We start from the raw sequence: 21,616 nt of genomic DNA, 5'->3' as shown, positions 1-21,616 counted from the left end.
CCCTGGTGGCAGCAACGTGGCAGCACCCCCGTATGGAAAGGGAGATAGATGCCTGCCGGAGGGAGTCAGTGCGGCAAAGCCAGCTGGGATACAGCGGGACGCAGAGCCCTGTCCACGTGGGGAGCCCTGTCCCAATCTGCGGAGCCCTGTCCACGTGGGGTGGCTGTGTGTGTACGAGGGGGCGAGAAAGCTGCGGACTTCCAGCAGGGATGTGTGGTCCCCGGGCTGAATCTGGAGTTGATCCCTGTGGGCAGGGCAGTCCTGCAGACCGGCAGCACGTCAGCTCCCCTTTCAGTTTCGTTTCTCACAAGCCCTGAGCTTGGTTCCACACCCAGGGTCCTGAGTCTGTAGCAAGGAGGCAAAGGAGCCCGCCTGTGCGAGGCTGTTCCTCAGAGCGGGAGGGGAAGGTTGCAGACCCGGGAGCCCCCCCATCCCCCCTTAAATAAGTCACATTCCTGGTTCAGACAGTAAATGCTGCTGCTCAAGAGAGGCTGTAAAGGGGAAGGTGAGAAGATGAAGGCCTGGCAGCGGATGTTTGATCAGAAGATGGCATGGGAGAAGCCAGACGACACCTGGTCTCTCACTGTGGAGGATAACCTCCGTCCTCGAAACCCAGAACGCAGATGGCGCCTATACTAGCAGAGAAAAGCATTTGCCAGGTGAGGGGGAGCAGACAAACTGGGCCGTGAATGAGGCGCAAAGGCATGGGTGACGCGGGAACCCCGCCTTTGGGGAGGCTAGCCCCCCGTTCCTGTCCCTTTCTCCTCCCTTGCCTGCCAGAGCCCTGAGCCCCCTCCCCGCCCACTGTGGCAGGAGGAGCCCCGGCCAAACCATCCTGAGCCCTGGCCACCGGCCCGAGCTGAGCCGCCGCTGGCTTTGGGGGAGATGGGGAGTGAAGACGGGGCCTTGGGGTGGAGCGTGGGTGATGCCACAGCCTGGGTTAAGGTCGTCTCCCCCGGCCTATCATACCAGCCGCCCATGCTCTAAGGTGAATTTCTCCTGGCATTAGTTTTAGTGGGGAGCGAAGCAGGGAGGGCAGGTGAGAGATTTGGGACTAGCTGCGATTGAACGATCGATTGGGCTAGTCCTTGTGTTCGCTGCACACACGTGTAAAAGGGATTTAGCTGTACGGCACCTAGCTATTAGTGTTGATGAGTCACCGTGAGGGCACTAAATATTTGCCTCCTGTTAATTAGCATTTTCCACCACTGTCAAAGTCTGTAGAGCAGGAAATTGTGACTCCCCCCTCTCACAAGTGGAAATGATGTCGTGGTTAGAGCAAGACGGCGTATTTAAACAAATTCCCTTGAATTTCCATCCGTAGTTTAGCAAACAAGCAGAAAGCTGGCGGAAGCAGTGAATTTACTGTTGCAGGATATATGCCGCCTTCAATTTCATAACTGACCACAGAACAAAGACAGTCCTTGCCCCAAAGAGTTTACAGTCTAAGTATAAGACAAGAGACAACAGATGGATACAGACAGCATCAGGAAAAATTTAGCCAGTATTGGTCAGTGTGATAGGCAGCGGTCAAGACAACCGTGCTCTGCTTGCTGGCTATGAAGAGAAGGAGAGAGGAAAACTGTGGAATAAATGATTCCAAATGAATTTTTTGCTCATCTCTCGTTATGGGCGAGAGACTGATCCACAGATGCAAACAAATTCTGATTGGAGGCTGCTCCTTAATGAGCCTAGACTTCAGCTGTAAATTGGAAGGTGCCTCAGTTCTAGGCTCAGTCCTGCTCGGAAGGGTTCATTAGAAACCAGTTGGAAAGCTGCAGGGGGTGTGCTGCATGAAATGTGACCCCCGGGCATGCTGAACCCATGTAGAGGAAGGGACTATTCTCCCCAGCGAAACCCGAGGCGGAACGGGGGCTGGGTTTTACTCTGATTGTTTAGTAAGTGGAGTCTTTGCCCATCTAGAACTAGGGGCGGAAACTTAATTGCATTGGAGCTTTCCTCTGGGGAAGTTCTTTGAGTTGGCAATGTTTGTAGAAAGGTCTGGATATTATGGGCAAAACTCCCATTGAGTCCAACCGGAGCCAGCTTTGAAACCCAATATGTTGAATCTGTAGGGTTTTCGACCGGACAGTCCGGTCAAAAAGGGGACCTGACAGTGTCTGGTCAGATCTACTGACCAGACACCCCAAATCCCGTTGCTGCGAGCAGGGGAGGCGGGGAGGCGCTGGGTCATCACCCTCTCCAGCCCCGGCTCAGCTGGTGCCACCTCCTCCCTTCATCGGGCAGCTGCAGCTCCCAGCCCCGGCTCCACAAGCGAGTCCCTCCTGATCTGGGGGGCGGGGGGGGGAAGAGGAGTGGATGGGGGCAGGGCTTTGGGGGGGAATAGGTGGGGCAGGGGTGGGGCCTCAGGGGGAAGAGGCGGGGCAGGGGAGGCTCTGGCACGTCTGCTGGAGTGTTCAGTTATTAACTATTACCAAGCTGGCAACACTATGAATTTGTCCAACACTTTGCTGCATGATCCTTCAGGGGGGCAGGTGAATGTGAGTGAATGCTGTTATGACTATGCCATACAGGGACTTGATCCTGCAGAGTGCTGAGCGCTGCTGGGAGGTGCTTGCATGGACAGCAACAGGGTTTGGGGGTGCTCAGCACCTTGCAGGATCAAGCCCAATGTCAGTGGATGAGTCTTTCTCAGCATTAAGTTTGGGGGCTGGCGTGGGCGGCGGGTTAAATGTCCTTTCCTTTCCCCCTGTAGGTTTCAGTGCTCAAGCTGTGCCCATCACTGGCCATCGGCTCAAGTGCTCATTCTCTTCCACATGCACCTGGACTGGAGCCAGGGCCAGGGCCAGGTAAAGATGAGGGTCTGTGGGCAGAAGTTAAGAAGTGCCATGGAGCAAAGTTTGAGACACCCACATTCAGCCAGGAGAACATTGAGAGGATCCTGGACAACTTGGTGCTGAAGATCCGTGAGAAATGCTACCAAGAGTTCATCAAAAACCGTGATTTAGCTGGCCCCATAGTTGAAGAAGATGTGGAAGGGCCACATGACACGACCCATTGTGAGGCATGTGCTCTGGGGATCTGTTATCTGTTTACCTACAGATTCGTTATCCCTGCTTCTCTGCCTGCAACTTCTCAGCCTGGCCAGCTGGCTTGGCGGGGAACAGACACAGAGAGCGACTGGAAGCTCTTGTGTTATATGTTACCAGTTCTGGTTGCTTTGCTCATCCTTGCTGTGCTTTTTGGTGGGAAGTAGGAAATTCAGTGCTCAGAATGGTTCCCTAATATTATCCACATGGGTTGCTAATGCACCTTCCCTTTTTCACGGAGAAAAAAAAATCTGGCTCAAGCCGTTTGCCTGGGAAATCACCATATGCTTAATGTTACCATGAAATGCTCTAGCGAGACTGATAATGTCCATTTGTAATGCACCAGGGTAATAAACAGGGACTGTAAAAAAAACTGGCCTCCTCAAAAGCAGGAGGGCACATTATGCCCCCTCTTGTTGACACCTGTGCCCCCCTCTGTGGGTCTGATCCAGCGCCCAGTGGAATGAATGGAAAGACTCCCACTGACTCCAGTGGGCATTAGATCGGGCCCTGTGCCCCTGTCAGATACTCTCTATGCCTTGTACCCCCTGAGAGGGGAAGGGTAGGACCCCAGAGGGGGCTTTGCTGCCCCAGGGGAGGCTGGACTTGAGAGTAGCTGCTCTTGTGTGCAAGATGCATCCTGGATCATCTGCAGAACTGGAGGGCCACTCCCCGATCCCTTCTGGGGTGGCGGGAGGGGTAAACGCCAGGAGCCAGAGGAGCCATGTAGCTCCATTGGCTGCAGTGAAGCTATGCTGATTTCACCAGCTGAGCATCTGGCCCGAGGAGTTAATCTATCCCCTGATAACTTGTCCCCTTCCATGGGAGTGGGGCTGATGTAGGCCTAGATTTGAGTAGAGTCCCCAGTGGAGGAGCTTGGCACTAAAGCAGGCCAGAAGCATGGACCATGTTCACAGGACAGCGAGTTTAGATCCTTAATTACAGCCCTCTTGGGCATTACATACCTGGGTGTTTGCATGGCAGGAAACGAGGGGTTGCTTATCAATCATTGGTCCCATCCTGCTTTGCAGCGTGCTTTTCCTTCTCTCGAACAGAATCCTGGGCAGAGCCGTGGCCTGAAGATGAAGGAGTTTCTTGGCTTGGTTTATACGTAACACGGAAAAGGCAACTCTGTCTGCGTCGCTGTTGAAATACGGCCCCCGCTGAATTTTAGTGCGTCTGCAATAGAAGGGCCTGTTCTGGATAGAGCAGTTCCTCCTCCTGCTTCCTGTATTTTCCATGTTAATAGACCAATACTTAGCTTTGGTATTTTGTCCTGATTGTATCAGTTCAATAAAGCATCACATTTAAATTGAAATATCAGTGGAAGCAGGGGAGCTTCCCTCTCTGCTGAAGTGTGGAGTGACCCCTACACCCTTTGGGGAGGCAGGCGTTCACCCAGCAATTGCCCTGGTGCACAGATCTATCCTAGTACCTTCTAGTAGTATCTAGTAGGTAGTATCCTGCTACCTTCATTAGCAGGGGCAGCACCCCAGGGTCATTGCAAACCGTAGCCATTCAGTGGGAGTGTAACAGAAATCCCAGATGCCTGAGAGGAAGCTCTATGTCCATCCAACACTCAAAGCCTCCACAATCCCTCCAGCCTCAGCGCCTCAGTCCCGGGTTCGGGCACATTCTGAGGTGCAGGGCAGGCTGACGGGGCCACACCCCCTGGGCTTGCCCCGCCATCCCTCCCAGCTCTGGTTGGGCTGGGTTTGTCCAGCCAGCAGACGCCCTCTCCTGCAGCCTGGAATGGCAGACCCACTGTGACAGACGACTGTCACACCCACCCTCCAATCAGAGGAGAACTGGTAGTGGGATGTAGGGGAAGGATGTCCTGGCAGCTCTCTAGCCAGCCAAGGCTGGGGGTGTCAGGAGATGCTTCTCCTGCTTGCCCGTCCTTTAGCCAGTCACGGCTCCGGGGGCAGGGCTGGCCTTCACAGCACGGCTGCTGATCTGGGGGGTGGGGACTCCACAGATCCGTGGCACATCTACACCGCAATGGCTAAAGTCTGGAACTAAAGCTATTCGTTTAACAGCACGCTAAGGTCTATTAACCTCTCAGCTACTGGAGAACAAGTGAAGGCTCCCCACTGTGCATAGCATGTGTCTGCCCCATCACGCGCCACCAGCACAGGGAACCGTCATTCCCAGCGTCTGCCCCTCGGGCTGTATTCTCAATGCGTTCACCGCCTGATTACATTTGACCAGGCGTAAGTTCTTGACATAGCGACCACGATGGCTGGTGGTGGGATCACCATGCTTCCAAGGTTAGCTAGGAGTGTCTTGGTTTGATGGAGTAAGAGACATCAGCCCAGATAGTGCTCTGGGCTCGATACAACACGTGGGCATTCAGATGCAGAGCTGATGTAAGTGGAGGCAACTTATTGAGTTGAGGGAGTTGGAACCGCCAGAGGAGATGCTGAGGAACAACCACGGAACAAAGTTAGTAGCAGCAGCTCAGAACCGGAGGACTAAGTGACAGAATGGCCCAGTCCTGCAGGGCTGAGTGCTGGAGAAAGACTTCCCGGGAGGAGTTCTTGACCAGGGACTGGCTGACTGGTCCTGCTTCCATGGGTCTGTCCCATGTCTGTCCCATGTCAGCAGCCATGGGCAGTGAAGGAGCCCACCTTTAATCCAGATGTCATGACATTTGCATGCTGACACAATGACATGGGAAAAACCTAGGCCCTGGGTTGACGTCTGTGTCCCGTTTTCATTTCTGTCTGTCTCAGTATTCACATGGCCGCAGCTCAGCTGAATCTGAATGCCAATGTGGAAAACAAAGCCAATCCAGCTTTTTATTTGACAGGTTTCAGAGTAGCAGCCGTGTTAGTCTGTATTCGCAAAAAGAAAAGGAGTACTTGTGGCACCTTAGAGACTAACCAATTTATTTGAGCATAAGCTTTCGTGAGCTACAGCTCACTTCATCGGTTGCATTGTTGTGTGACTATTCACACACATCGTTTGGAGGCATTCACCCATCTCGGAAATACAGTCCTTATCGTATACCCCAGGCAGAAACTGGAGAACCAGATTGGCTTTGGAAACAAAACTCCTTTCAGTTTCATTTCTCACACATAGAGAAGTTATCCGGTATCTCTAGCAGGGAAGGAACTCAAATCCCCACCCTGCCGCTCAGCAGGTGATGAGATAGAAGTGGGAAGTAAACCATTGCAACTCCGTTTGTAACTCAGCGCAGTCCCCACACGAACATCAGGAGAGATGAAGAAGCTGAACATGGATTCCTGGAGAGAAATGTTTTATGAGAAGATAGAGGAGGTGAAGCCACAAGACAACTGGGACTTAAAGATGCAACAGAACCTTGATTACAATGACTTGGGACCTGGCTGGAAAAAATCACTGCAAGAACGTGCATTTGCCAGGTGAGGAGCAGCAGCTGATAGGGGCCGATACAGCAGCTGATACAACTGCCTCCTTAGTCATTGACAAATGATCTATTTTTTGTGAGGGATGCAGTGTGTGTATGGGGGCGTAGTAGCATCCGTGTAATGGCTTTACTTATGCCTTGGAATGAACTATGCCTTTAAATGCATCCCCCGCTTTCAAAAATGTTTCCTTTTTTTAGAGGCGTTTGCCGTTTCAGCCACCACACGCCCCTGCCTCCCCCCGCCCCCGGTTTCTGCAAAAGCTGCTGCTACTCCTCCTGTTTTAGACGTGTAGTTTTTCGTTTGGGTTTTACAGTCTCTCTCTCTGACGCTACTTGAAAGTTGCTGGACACAGAGAGAGCACCAGGACAGCAACCCACGGCAGGGCTTAATTTGCAATGAAAGAGGCACTGGGGCCCGGCCTCGGCAAGCCGCAGCGCAGGTTAAGCACTGGCTGGGCGGTTGGAGAGCGGAGGCTGCCGGCCAGTCCCCCAGCTCTGAAGGCAGCGGTGTCGCCAGCAGCAGTGCAGAACAAGGATAGCCTGGCACGGTGTATTGCCACCCAGACTTCTGTGCTGCTGCGGGCGACGGGGCTGCCTTCGGAGCTGGGTGGCTGGAGCGTGTGGCCGGGAGCCCCGCGGCGCAGGGGCTATGGATTGCCGAGCCTAGAAGCGCTGGGGCTCAACCGCAGCAGGGCCCGGCACAAATTAAGGACTGTCCCCAGGGCCTAGTGATGAGGCGCTCCTTCTAATGCTTCAGTAGTTATGGCACTATCAAAAGGTTTGGGGGACCCGGGTTCAAGCCCCTGCCTGGCTAAATAGGTCTGAGGATCTGGGCCTTAGTCACTCTGTGCCTCAGTTTTCCATCTGTAAAATGGGGGTGAGAGCATTGCCCTGCCTCACGGGGGTCTTGTGAGTGTAAATGCTTTAAAGCTTGTGAGGTGCCCAGTTACTATGGTGACGAGAGCCAGATAAGTACCTTAGGCCAGTGGTTTTCAAACTTTTTTTCTGGCTACCCAGTTGAAGAAAATTGTTGATGCCTGTGATCCAGCGGAGCTGGGGATGAGGGGTTTGGGGTGTGGAAGGGCTCAGGGCTGGGGCAAAGGGTTGGAATGCAGCGGTGAGGGCTGCGGGATGGGTCTGGGGATGAGGGGTTTGGGGTGCAGGAGGGGACTCTGGGTTTGGGGAGGGCTCAGGACTGGGGCAGGGCTGCGGGAGGGGGTCAGGGCTCTGGGCTGGGGGTGCAGGCTTCAGGCTGGGGCCGGGGATGAGGGGTTTGGGGTGTAGGAGGGGGCTCTGGGTTTGGGGGGCTCAGGGCTGGGGCAGAGGGTTGGGGTGTGGGAGGGGGTCAGGGCTCTGGGATGGGGGTGCAGGCTTCAGGCTGGGGTCGGGGATGACGGGTTTGGGGTGCAGGAAGGGGCTACTGGTTGGGGGGGGGGCTCAGGGCTAGGGCAGGGGATTGGGGCACAGGATGGGGCACGGACTTACTTCGGGCGGCTCCTGGTCAGCAGGGCAGCAGCCTAAGGCAGGCTTCTTGCCTGTCCTGGCACTGCGGTTTGAAAACCATTGCCTTAGACAGAAATCAATAATTCCAAACACAGTCAGGTCTGATTCCTGCCTATGCAGCATTTAGCGCTGCTAGACACCATGGGCAGCACTGACTGACTGTCAAACCCTTGGTGCAATGTTGAAGTTATGGCTTAAACGCCTCCAAGACAAATACATTTCATAGAACCCGGGGGCAATTCTCTCGTCATATATAGTGAAACAAAGACCACCAGATCCTCGGCTCCTTTGGGTGTCCTGGAGCTAGGTCAATTTCCACCAGCTGAGGATTCGCTGATCAAGTAGATATGGTATGAATATGGATAACTGTATATCCAGTTGGCTGGCAGTCAGGTCAGTACCGCCCCAAGGGTATGTATTGTTGTGAAAGCCTCTGGTACACTTAGTGCTGGTGGAAGGTGCTGGACTGACATCGATGGTGCCTGATACAAGGCGCTTCTTCGGTTTTACCTCATTGTAGAAAGATTTGGGAGCAATGTGGTCTTGGGATGCATCAGGCGAGGTATTTCCAGTAGAGATAAGGAGGTTTTAGTACCGTTATACAAGGCACTGGTGAGACCTCACCTGGAATACTGTGTGCAGTTCTGGTCTCCCATGTTTAAGAAGGATGAATTCAAACTGGAACAGGTACAGAGAAGGGCTACTAGGATGATCCGAGGAATGGAAAACTTGTCTTATGAAAGGAGACTCAAGGAGCTTGGCTTGTTTAGCCTAACTAAAAGAAGGTTGAGGGGAGATATGATTGCTCTCTATAAATATATCAGAGGGATAAATACCAGAGAGGGAGAGGAATTATTTAAGCTCAGTACCAATGTGGACACAAGAACAAATGGATATAAACTGGCCACCAGGAAGTTTAGACTTGAAATTAGACGAAGGTTTCTAACCATCAGAGGAGTGAAGTTTTGGAATAGCCTTCCAAGGGAAGCAGTGGGGGCAAAAGATCTATCTGGCTTTAAGATTAAACTTGATAAGTTTATGGAGGAGATGGTATGATGGGATAACATGGTTTTGGTAATTAAATCTTCATGGTAAATATGCCTAATGGCCTGGGATGTGATGTTAGATGGGGTGGGATCTGAATTACCCAGGAAAGAATTTTCTGTAGTATCTGGCTGGTGAATCTTGCCCATATGCTCAGGGTTTAGCTGATCCCCATATTTGGGGTCAGGAAGGAATTTTCCTCCAGGGCAGATTGGAAGAGGCCCTGGAGGTTTTTCGCCTTCCTCTGTAGCATGGGGCACGGGTCACTTGCTGGAGGATTCTCTGCTCATTGAAGTCTTTAAACCACGATTTGAGGACTTCAGTAGCTCAGACATAGGTGAGAGGTTTTTCGCAGGAGTGGGTGGGTGAAATTCTGTGGCCTGCGTTGTGCAGGAGGTCAGACTAGATGATCATAATGGTCCCTTCTGACCTTAGTATCTATGAATCTATTTAGCTTAACAGAGAGAAGGCTAAGAGGTGACTTGATTACAGTCTATAACTATCTACATGGGGAACAAATATTTAATAATGGGCTTTCAATCTAGAAGAGAAAGGTCTAAGAGGACTCAATGGCTAGAAGTTGAAGCTAGAGAAATTCAGACTAGAAATAAGGTGTAAAATTTTAACACTGGGAGTAATTAACCATTGGAACAATTTACCAAGGGTCGTGGTGGATTCTTCCTCAGTGGCCATTTTAAAATCAGGACAGGATGTTTTTCTAAAAGCTCTGCTCTAGGAATTATTTTAGGGCAGTTCTCTGGCCTGAGTTACCCAGGAGGCCAGACGAGATGATCACAATGGTCCCTTTTGGCCTGAGAATCTATGAATCTGTAATTACACTGAAATGCGTTAAAAATAAGGCAAAGCAGTGGCGGACACAGCCGGTGAGCATTACACCTGCTTATACCAGATCCGAGGTTGGCCCCATGGCTTTGATTAGCCTTGAGTTTGGCAGCAGGCACTGCTGGTTGGTTGCTGTAATGGGATCTACAAACCCCATACTGAGCTTAGGCAGGGTGGGGAGTGGACCCCCTCCTGTCTGCAGGCAAGCAGCTCGACCACACCTACAGGCAGCTGCTGGAGCTGCCAATCATGGAGACACTTTTTTGGGGCGTGGGGGAGGTAATAGTTGCCTATATAAGACAAACCCTCTAATATCAGGATGGTCCCGATAATAGTGGGACATCTGGTCACGCTATGCATGATATATCTCTTTCCTCTTTTTAGCTTCCAGTGCTCATGGTGCCAGCATTTCTGGGCATCAGTTCAAGTGGTTATTCTGTTCCACATGTACCGGGACCTGCAAGGAGAAAAGGTTGCGTGAAGATGAGAGTCTTCAGACAAGAATGTTATGAGTGCTCCAAGGGTAAGTTAGAAGAGCCAGATTTCAAGGAGGAAAGCGTCCAGAGGGTCTTGGAGAACTTGGTCATCAGCATTAGGGAGAAATGCTATGGAGAGTACGTGGACCACACCCAGTTATCTGAGGTTACAGTGATAGGACAGCACTATGGACCACATCAGAGTGACCATTGTGAGGCTTGTCGGTTGGGAATACATCAGAGGCCCAAACGCTCAATGTATTATGGAAGACCCAAAGACACAGTGTACCATGGGACATCCAAAGACACAATGCCACCAGTTCAGCTCCCATCACACAATTTACCCCAAGACACGATTTGCTGCGTTTTCTGTACTATTTGCATTTTGATTTTTATTTATATGAGCAGTTGGATACCACAGCTAGTCAAATAGTGGGGGTAACCCCCCCCCGATTCATGAATAATTGCAAATATAGTCAGCTAGTTTGGTTTGCTCTGATTGGTGCATTTGTCTTACTTATTTTACCTGAGTGTGTAAATAATTGCTGGGTATTCAAGAACATTTTTGAAAGTCCCCAAAAACTTCATGAATTCTGGTGGGAGTGATTCTGCATCTGAAAATTCCAACCAGAACTACATCATTCATCCCTCTCTTTCCTCTCGTTATTGTTCTCCGGTTTGAAAACTTCCAGTTGGCTAATCAAGGAGCAGAAACACTACCACCTGACTCAGGTGACCAACCACACACCAGGAGTAACAAATGGCTAAAACGAAGTTTGTGAATAGCCCCAGAGACTGAAATTATTTGTCTGGACTCTTTGGCAAATCCAAATAACCAACACGTTGGATCCATGAACCCAGAAAGGAGCTACTTTAATAATGAACATGATTTTTGACGACTGGTTCAGCTGGCTCTATCTGTTACCTTCCCGCTTTTTAAGGCATTTGACGTTGAAAATTGAACAACAGGAGAGAGACTGGATTTAGCAACTGAACTATTTGAGGAAAGATGGGCCAAAGGAGATGAGCTAATTCAAAAGAGAATCATAGCAATGTCATGCTGGAGGGGAAGTCAAGAGGTCATCTAGTCTACCCCCACCCCCTCCATGCTAAGGCAGGATAAAGTAAACCTAGACCATCTTGGATAGATGTTTGTCTACCCTACTTTTAAAACCCTTCAGTGATGGAGATTCCACAGCCTCACTTGGTAACCTGTTCCAGTGCCCAGCTGTCCCTAAAGTTTTTCCTGATATCCAACCTAAATCACCATTGCTGCCAACAAAACCCATTACTTGTTGTCCTACCCTCGGTGAACATGGAGAACAACTGATCACCGTCCCCTTGCCTTTGACATAGTTAAAGAGAGTTATCACATCCGCCCTCAGCCTCCTCTTCTCTAGACTAAACATGCCCAAAATTGTGGATGCAACTTTTACAAAGATGATACGGACCCCCAGTGCAACTCATAACACCGACGGCTTCGCTGCGATGCAGTCAATTACCTTCTGTGTTGCTCACCCTTCTTTCCTCTTGTGCAGGAAATGAATTGTTCCATCAATAATTTTGTGTCTCTTTCAAAAAAAGTGAGTAACTGAAAAAGCCAAAGTGATGGGAAGCTCCGTTGCTGTGTCTTTAAACGCCATAATGCAGGTTGGGTAGTCACAAAGCCACATGTGTAATGTTGTGGTTAACAGTGAAGCAACTCTTCGGTTTGCCCTTGAGACAGGTTGTTCCTGTTGACTAATATATGCTGACTAGCATACTTACATTAGATGCTGGTAATACCACCCGCAATACATGTTCCAAGCCTTTAAGCTTCTATATATTATTAAGCATTAATACAGCAGTTATATAGCCCAGATTGGCCTGTAACTTTACTATGATCCTGTTCACTTATGCTAAGTGTCCCATAACACCTCTCATTAGCTGAAATTAACCCTGGCTTAAGTAGATGTGCAAACTGTCGGGATCAGGACATGTGAGCATTGCCTCATAGCTAACGAGAGGGAGTTACCCTGACAAGCCTGTTTATCCTGGTACAGGCCTAAAGGGTGTCCTCATGCCCCTTAATACCTGGAATGCATGTGGTCAGAAGAACAAAAGATACACTATGGTACCAGGAACAAACAAGGTGAAAAGCTGATTAGTGATATCCAGTTTCAGGTGATGTACATACTAGCTTTCACTGGTAAATAAGTAGGGTATAAAAAGATGGCTTTAGGGATGTCACTTTGGGGCGCACACATGGCACGGGGCTGCTCTGCGGAGACTGGCATCATATAGAACCTTTCTCTAGACCATCTTAATAAACCTGAGTGACATTGATGGTTTAGTCTCTTGAGTAGATTTCATAATGAACCAAAGGGTGGTGAAGCGACTGACTAGACAATTTACCCACAGTTCTAAGGCTTCTTTTGTGGCCTGGGTTCAGTGGTTCCACTCTCTTGGCTGAGGGGGGTGGGCATTGGCGCACCCGTCACCAACTTCTTTACCAAATGAGGCAGGGGCTATCTAGCCTCATTCGCTTCTCAGGCCTGCTTCGTTCTCCAAGAACCACCTGTCTTGTGCACTGAAAGAAGCAGAGGTCCTGGGGAAAATATAGTGCCCGATCATGTAAATTACATTATCATAATTCATAGGCACAAGGGAGCTGAATTAAAGCTGCACAGGCGACCTTAGCGCTGGCATTTCCGGAGTTCAGGATGTTGCAATCAATGTTTTGAAGCTCCCGCTCTGGCCATCTCTCTTGTATCCCAAGTGCAGCGCTGACTCGGCTCAAGGAGGTGGGCATAGATAATCCTCGCTTGTAACCGTTCCCTGCTACAGGCAATCAGAGATGCTGCTGCATGGCCTTGCTTAGTGCAACTGTGCGGCGCTCCCACAACGCGCTCTTCTGGTGAGTTTCCTGCCCTCCCCCTGGCAGGCCCCCATTCCCACCCTCCCACCCCCCCTGTTAGGCTGGGTCTGAAAGGTAATCTCTGTCCTGAACCCAGAGGAGAGAGGCATCAAGCAAAGTAAAAAAAAAACGAGGAGTCCTTGTGGCACCTTAGAGACGAATACATTTATTTGGGCATAAGCTTTCGTGGGCCAAACCTTAAAACTAAAGCTTATGCCTTAGTCTCTAAGGTGCCACAAGGACTCCTTGGCTTTTTGCTTATACAGACTAACACGGCTGCCACTCTGAAACCTATCAACCAAAGTGTTGCCCTGAGCCTGTGCCTGCAGATGGCGCCCAGCACCCTTAGCCTGAGATTTTATTCCTCCCAGACAACACTTTAAACCACCCATTGCCTTTGGGTTACGACTGACTCAGGGACAGACTTAACCTAAAAACAGGAGGACTTGTGGCACCTTAGAGACTCACAAATGGATTTGAGCATAAGCTTTCGTGTGCTACATCTCACTTCATCGGATGCATTCACTTATGCTCAAATAAATGGGTTAGTCTCTAAGGTGCCAAAAGCCCTCCTTTTCTTTTTGCGGATACAGACTAACACGACTGCTACTCTGAGACTTAACCTAGAGAAGCCTGGTTCAGTTAAATCTCCACCCGGGGTCTGTGCTGTTGAAGTGCAAGGCAATGAATGTTACTTCTCTCATCTCAGTTTTGCCCCTTCTGCCTAACTGACCCCTACCAACCAAAGCCAAATAGAAATTAGTAAAATCGAAACAAATGTTAACCCTATCCCTGAGTTTTTGCCCTGAAAAGGGAGAAGTGCCATAAAATCCACTATGGACTTTGCTATTGCTATTGATGGTACTTGGAAAGTGATCGCATGTTGCGATGGTGGGCAGTAGTACAAAACTCAATTAGATAGCTAGATCCTCAGAAATATTCCTCGGGCCTTGCACAGAATCCAGCCTGAAGCAACTGAATCTGCAGTTAGTCAAACATATGGCTGGCCTAATTTAAAGGCTACCGAAATCTCATCGGGGCAACCAGGGTAGAGTCCCGAGCTCCGTGCTCCTCTGTATTTTACCTACTAGCCAGCCAAGGTATTTGAAAATTTCTGCTGGACTCTTTCAGCTGTGAGAAAGTTACTGTGACTGAGAGTTAATTATCCTGCTTGCTTTATACTAAACCCAGTGCACACCGTTGGGCATTCAAACTAAGCTGAATTCTTCTGTGACTCTGTCTTTCAAGCCAAAGTGGCCTTTTGGCTGCTAAAAAGTGGCCAGGGACTTCCCATGATTCCTGTGTTTGTTGACGCTGTTTCTTAGCTATTGAGCGTCAAAAATACACATCCACTGAAACATAACGGGCGAAAGTAACCCCTGATGATAGGCCACTGGCGCCAATGATTTCAGCTATTCCACTGCAACCAAGAGCACAAGCCAGCTCCATGTTGGCAGTGGGGACTTTTCTGAGGTTTTTTGTTGGGGAGGAGCAGCTGTGTTCCTTGTTTCCATGAATAACGTGTTTCCCGTTGCATTTGTGGGTGTGAATCGATGTCTCCTGAGCCCGTCCCGGTACACATGCACACTCACACAGACACTACACTCTCTCTCGCACATGGGCCGATTGTTCATGTTCGTGCAGATGAGACAGAAATGAAATGACACACTAAGAGCTCTGACGCAGGCCCCTGGCACCTGAGGCCCCTCTGGCTTTAGGAGACTCCCCGGAGTTCCTCAGTGGAAGAAGGGGCTTGGAGCAGATGCTGATTTCAGCCACGCTCACCTTCCATCCCCTCCTTTGCTGCACCAGGCACAGAGGGTGACCAAACGCCCCACCACTTGTGCTCCAGTGTTCATTCCCACTGGCGGGGAAAGGCCAGGAAAGCCCCACTCCCCAGTCCAGAGGTTTGGCTGCTGGAACAATGTCTGGGACTAAACGGCTCGGGGGGCTAGGCCCGGCCAGCCCCCTCGCCCAGAACAATACCGGGTGCTGTGCCTCAGATTCTCCATTCCAGTCAATAGGAGAGGGACGTCCACAGTCCCCAGGCAAAGCAGACCGCCCAGGGTTTTGCTCCAGCTCCGATGTCGTGGGGTTTGTGCTGCATCCCGTCCCCACCTTCTGAGGGGGCGGGGGGGTGGGGGGGGGAGTTTGGTAATGACAGCATTGCTTAGCGCTAGTTGTGATGCCCCTTGTCTCCGCTTGGAACGCCCTGTCTGTTCCAAAGAAACACCCCGACTGTTGGCTTCCAGTGTGCACCAGCCTCGAGTCTAATCACACCGTGCCCAGTGGCATTCCTGGGATGGGTGCTATCAAAACGTACCGACCCTCATTTTCTTTGCTAAAAAAATGTTTCTTCAGATAAAAAGGAGATTTTAAAAAACCTCCTGTTGTTGTAGCTTCTCTGCCACAGACTCCTGGTGTGACCTTGGCATGTCACTTACTCTCTCTGGGGAAAGGATGAAGATCGTTGCTTTGTCCCACTCTTTGTCTAGACTGCAAGCTCTTCAGCACAGGGCCTGGCTCTTGCTACGTGTTTGGACAGTTCCCAGCACAAACTAGAATACAGATGATTCAATTCTGAACTCAGCGGCAACAGCGGAAACCTAATCAACCCTTGCAGTGGTTTTCTGTCTAATTTAATCGGTCTGTCTGTAGGCATTTTTAGGGCAGTATCTTTGTGCCATTGACTTCATCTGAGTAACTCTGGTTTTACCCTGGTGTCCATGAGATCAGAATCTGGCTCTAAGTCCTTCCAACTCCCCCTTTTAAGATTCAACTCCCTTTGGCAAATGTCCCAGGAAAGGAATTTGGTTTCTTTTGAAGTAAAGCTTTCATCCCCTCCTGCTCAAGAATCTCCCATAGTCATTCCCTTTCTTCTTCCTTGACTGAATTTACACGATAATAGAGGTGGAGATCCAGAGCTGAATTTTGCAGCAGAGCCATGCCGTTAACCAGCTCCTCCGCTATGGTCGAGGAACACAGTTACAGCTTGTGTGTGTGTGCGCACGCAAGGGTCAGTTACTGCCCCGGGGATCAGCTGGCTATTCCCCCTAGGCCAGCAGCATGGCAGGGTGGGATAGCAAGCGCACACTCAGGTTCTCCTCCTGAGGCTAGGTCTGGAGTAGCCCAGCGTAGTGCCCTGTATCCCAGCTTCTCTGGGCCAATATCTCTCTAGCAAGCAGGGGTGCCCCCCGGCAGTTTCTGCATGGTACGCACAGCTGACCCATTCTCCCTTCCTTGTCCTTGTTGTAGCAGGTCTGGAGGCTGTCACTGAGTGAGTCCAGTGGGCAGAACACAGGGGCCGGCCCGTGGTACGCACCGTGCGTAAGGAGTATACAGCTGCGGGTGCCTGACCCTTGTTGGTCACAGGGTCAGCGAGTGGACATGCTCCATCCCAGTGACCTTGTCCTCATCCCTGGACGGAGCAGCCAGACTCTGCCTGCCTAGTGCTCTCCGCAGAATGAGCTGGCCTCTGGCTGCAGAACAGGTCTTGTGCCGCCAACAGGTCAAGAGGTGCCAGCAAAGGTGGCGTCTGTCACTGCTTTTCCTTTTCTCTTCTGTGCCCTGTTTTCTAGCCCTGCAATGATCAGCTGCTGGGTGAGCACAGAGGGACCAAAGCCCAGGACAGCACCTCCGTGCATTTAATGAACAAAGGGAAGTGGGCCAGATGGGCTCCGTGTCCAGCATCAGTGATTAACTGCAGAGCTATGAAAGGAGAGAGGAAGAAACTTTCTTGTAGCAGGTTTCAGAGTAACAGCCGTGTTAGTCTGTATTCACAAAAAGAAAAGGAGTGGGTTTGTGGGGGCGGGATGGATTTGTGCTGGAAATGGCCCAGCTTGATTATCATACACATTGTAAAGAGAGTGATCACTTTAGATAAGCTATTACCAGCAGGAGAGTGGGGTGGAGGGAGAGAAAACCTTTCGTAGTGGTAAACACCCATTTTTTCATGGTTTGTATGTATAAGAACATCTTCTGTATTTTCCACAGTATGCATCCGATGAAGTGAGCTGTAGCTCACGAAAGCTTATGCTCAAATAAATTGGTTATTCTCTAAGGTGCCACAAGTCCTCCTTTTCTTTCTTGTAGCAGCAATTCATCAGCTCTGGCTGGGTGAGAGCTGCCCTGGAGCTGTCGAAGTGCAGATCCTAGAGCCCAGTGGTTGATGCTACAGGAGCCAGACTTTCATTTCGCCCTTTCCTAAGAAAAAAAGTTTCCTAAGAAAAAAAGGCCTGTGAAATACACTCTATGGGGCTATAGGCCACCGGCTCTCCTCTGCCCTGGTGTGAATCTGAAGTGACTCCACTGAAGTCAGTGCGTTTATTTCAGATCTGGACCAGTGTGTACCTCTGAATAAAATCTGGACTCCTTTTGCTAGAGATGAATTTGGATCAGCACCCCAGATCTGGCCCCCTGGATCCAGGCCTGTGTTTGGATCCCGTTTTTGCAGCTCGAACCTCTCTCAGCAGGCCGAATCCACCCAGCCTGAAATATGGCAAGGTTTGGGTGCAGATCTGGATTTTGAACACTCCTCAGGGTCCTCAGGAGCCTTTGCTGCAGGGATTTGGGGAGATATGGGGCCTGATTCTGCTCTTGGTCACCCCAGGGGAAAGCCAGTGCCAGTGAGATCAGAGTCAGGGCTGGGATATGTGGTGCCCGTCTCAGAGCTCAGACTCAGATGCATCTCTCCCTGCATCACAGACCCGAGTGGAGTGTTGTAAAGGGGCGGGTGGGGGGTGAGTCTCATCTGGCTTGGGGTTTTGCCTGGCTGAGCTGAGATCTCTCACCCCACAACAGGTCACCCCATTCTTCCCTTCCACTGTCTTTTCTGGGAAGTGACCCAATAACCTTCTACCTGCAATTCCCCCCCAGCCCCCACCCCGATATCTCCCCCATCCTGCCTTCTTCAGGGGAGAAAGACAGCCAGAAAGGTTGTATCACCAGGGTCTCCCAGAGGTCAATGTCCAGCCCACTCCCCATTCTATGGCAGAGAGCTGACCCCTCAACTCAAGACTTAGCAGGAAAGTAGAGGGACTGACTGGTTTTCAGCTAGTTTGATGTGAAATGTACTTTTCTGGGATGGTAGCTGCTTGCTACTTGCCCAGCCACATTGTTAATTTCTGTTACTCTCTCTGTTCGCAGCCTACGTGCAGATACCTCCCGGCTGGCTGCCGAGTGCTTCTTTAAGGCTGTTTCAAGGTTCTAAATAATCGACCTGCAAGGCGTAAGCCAGAGTCATTTTTAACAAACCCTATTCACGTGCAATTGTAGAGACCTGCTTCCGATCTTCCTTCCTGAGCGATGCTAGAAGAGCAATAGCTAAACGGCCGCCCTTGCGGTAGCTCAAAGGCAAGAGAGAATACGAGCCCAAGTATTACACAGGTTGCATGGGAGTGCTGCACAAGGCACTGTGTTCCCTCTATGTTGCATACATCGTCTGTGTGCATGATGTGGTTTTTTGCACGTTACATGTTGCATCTTGCAAGGAGCATTGAGTGTTTGGGTTGCATGCTGTGGACTGAGTCGCCTGGGTCTGGTGGATCTTTCAGACCGCGCAAATGAAGCCAGGAAAAGCAGATGTGGAAGCTGGCAGAGCTGACAGAGTGGCGAGCTTTATTATGCACATCGTCACCATTGCAGCCTTTTGGTACCTGACTGGTGAGCGTCCCCCAGCAGGAGCAATGGTGACCTAGGGCCTGGTCAAAGCCCACGGAAATGGGCGCCTGTCTATTGAGTTCAGTGGGCTTTGGGTCAGTCCTGTGGGCACCAGTTGTCTCAGCCTCACCTTATTTTAAGAGGCTTTAATTAGAGTCTCAGACATGGAACGCCTCAAGTGCAAATGCTAGGTGCCACCAGCAGGCCTATGTGTTCCAGCAGGCCTGGGTCTGACCTGGCTGCTGCTCTGCTCAGGGGGAGTTTTGTTACTGATTTCGGGGGGGGGGGGCAGAATCAGGGCATAGATTTGGACCAAGTTCTGCTTGCTGTAAACCCCTCCTCACCTTTCCTTTGGTATGAATACTGGGTGTTGAAAGAATAACATTGTTTAACTTGTGGGTTACTAAGACGCAGCTGCCGACTAGAGACAACAAAGACACTGGGAGAGGGAATGGAGAAGTCACATGGCGATCATTGGTTGTACGCTGAGGGAAGAACTTGAAACTTCCAAAGGTCCAGGACCCTTTGGTCTGGCAGATCCTGAATTCGGAGCGGCTGCATGTTTTGAAAGACATTCTTCTGCCTAGGTGAAATTCACCCCTGGGCAGAGCCGGACATGCCACCTAAGTCCCACTTATGACTTAAATGTGACATAGATCTTGTGCTGGCTTTACACAGAGGGGTGAATTTCAACCACTCTATTCCCAGAGGCAGAGAAGGAGTATCTTTCTCAGGCTTGTATCTGTAATTTTCACTCCATGCATCTGAAGAAGTGTTTTTTTTTACCCACGAAAGCTTATGCCCAAATAAATCTGTTAGTCTTTAAGGTGCCACCAGACTCCTCGTTGTTTTTGTGGATACAGACTAACACGGCTGCCCCTCTGATACATCTTTCTCAGAGTTGATCCTGGAAATATTACTGGGCGTTGTACTTTGAATGCTCCCATTAGCATCACAGTCGAGAATACTTAAGTATTTGCAGCATTGGGCCCTTTGTTTGCATAGCATAGGCTACAATTAATTCGAAGCACTTTTACAAACATTCAATGGTCTAAAAAATAATGATTTGGTTTAAGGAGCAAAGTTTCCTTTGCCGTGTTTCATAACAGAGACGGTTTGTGAAACCCCATTTTTTTTAAAGTCTCATGGGTTTTGTAAAACCCCAAACTCTGGCGGGGCCCCCCCAGTCTAAATCAGCAGTATTGATTATGGCATCAGGTTTATCCTGTGCTTTCCTGGTCAATGAAGTTACAATGGAATTGCAGAGTGGTCCGTCCGTGGCTCTTGGTGCCTGGAAACCAAGGGGAAATTGGCTTATCCCTGCAGGATTGGCTGCAGAGATGGGCTCAGGTCACAGGTCAGTTCAGGTGGGTGCAGGAATCCAGTCTAAGCCTTTCCTACCACTATATCCTGCGGGAATTTACACTCTGAGGCAGGCAAGGCATCTCCCTGAGGTGGCTTTTTTGGCAGAAATTGGAACGACCCATTCATGTGTCATCGACTTAATTGTCTGCTGCAGAACTGGCAAACTTGGTACTCCTCCCAGCTGTTCTCACCTAGCCAGGGTTGTGAGCAGGCCAGAGAATTCAATATTCCACCCCAGTGACCTGCTTAATCCAGGCCAAGCTCTTGGACACATTGGAATACACTCCATACCGATCATTCTGCCCGCATCCATCTCCCCAGGACACTGTGCCAATCAGCTGCCAGTGGTTATTCTGGTTGGTTAAGGTGACCATGGGCCCCCCTGAATCTCCGCTACAAGCATCTTTTCCTCCTGTGGGTAGAAGAGAAGGGTGGTCATTTCCGTGGCGCCCAAGGGACCCAAACGCGCCGCAGACTTTGCAAATTGCTACTCCAACTTTACGGACAGGGTTAGCCACGTGCCCCCACTAAAATGCAGCCACCTCTGAGTGGAGAATGTGGCAACTCTTTACCAGTGCACAGCAAGGCTGAGAAGCGATTTAAGGTGGGAAGGGAGGAAGAATTCTGGACCTAGTTGAAACTAAAGGAGAACTAGAGGGAGGCAGAATGACCCAACCTAAAATTTGGCCAGGACACCAGAGTTAACACCCTGGAAAGTGATCATAGAATATCAGGGTTGGAAGGGACCTCAAGAGGTCATCTAGTCCAACCCCCTGCCCAAAGCAGGACCAATCCCCAATTTTTGCTCCAGATCCCTAAACGGCCTCCTCAAGGATTGGACTCACAACCCTGGGTTTAGCAGGCCAATGCTCAAACCACTGAGCTATCCCTCCCCCCAGTGTAGATCCTTTAGTGACCACATGTGGCCAGGACCTCGGTTTGATGTTTCCTGCAAAGCAGGGTGACCAGATGTCCCGAATTTATAGGGACAGTCCCGATATTTGGGGCTTTGTCTTATATAGACACTTATTACTTCCCACCACCGTCACGATTTTTTACACTTGGTATCTGGTCACCCCAATCCAAAGACATCCAGCACAGGAGAAAAGATGGGTTAACTTCTCAAACTGGTTTCAAGGAGATGTGAAAACCAGATGTTAAGATGTCACCACATCTTATCAGGAAACCGGGCCTGGCATGGTATGGGCGAATCTATCTGTCCGGAACCAAACCGGAAGCTGCGTCCCCTTTGAATCCCCTGCACTAGTTGTGCGGCGTGAACCTCTGTCCATAAGCCCATCCCCACTGCAGAATTTCCCAGAGTTCATGGCTGTAAGGCCAGACAGTGAGCATCTGTTTTGATGTCTCATCCAACGCAGGCCAGAGAAGC

At 50.3% G+C, this 21,616-nt stretch overlaps 2 protein-coding genes and 1 pseudogene across 3 annotated transcripts in view; 2 read left to right on the top strand and 1 right to left on the bottom strand.

Annotated features, from left to right (window-relative positions):
- The first annotated feature begins 350 nt into the window (after positions 1-350).
- LOC140916849 (receptor-transporting protein 3-like) lies at positions 351-4,345 on the top strand (annotated as a pseudogene). The gene is made up of 2 exons (XR_013636308.1): positions 351-659; positions 2,717-4,345. The product of XR_013636308.1 is annotated as a receptor-transporting protein 3-like (transcript).
- Positions 4,346-6,136: 1,791 nt separating this feature from the next.
- On the top strand, positions 6,137-11,875 carry LOC140917057 (receptor-transporting protein 1-like). The gene is given in 3 exon segments (XM_073359068.2): positions 6,137-6,436; positions 10,216-10,289; positions 10,292-11,875. Coding segments are annotated over 3 exon segments (684 nt in total). The 5' UTR covers positions 6,137-6,275; the 3' UTR covers positions 10,741-11,875.
- Positions 11,876-19,653: 7,778 nt separating this feature from the next.
- Positions 19,654-21,616, bottom strand: part of MASP1 (MBL associated serine protease 1) — a 70,716-nt gene continuing 68,753 nt past the window's right edge. Inside the window, exon 16 of the mRNA XM_073359067.2 lies at positions 19,654-20,638. Coding sequence (XP_073215168.2) covers positions 20,448-20,638 — 191 coding nt within the window. The 3' untranslated portion in view covers positions 19,654-20,447. The remainder of the gene's footprint in view (positions 20,639-21,616) is intronic.

The sequence above is a fragment of the Lepidochelys kempii genome, chromosome 9 (genome assembly GCF_965140285.1).
Source record: "Lepidochelys kempii isolate rLepKem1 chromosome 9, rLepKem1.hap1, whole genome shotgun sequence".
In the NCBI taxonomy this organism is placed as follows: Eukaryota; Metazoa; Chordata; order Testudines; family Cheloniidae; genus Lepidochelys; species Lepidochelys kempii.
The sequence above is the reverse complement of the archived record's forward strand: the minus strand, read 5'-3'. Positions and strand labels throughout refer to the sequence as shown.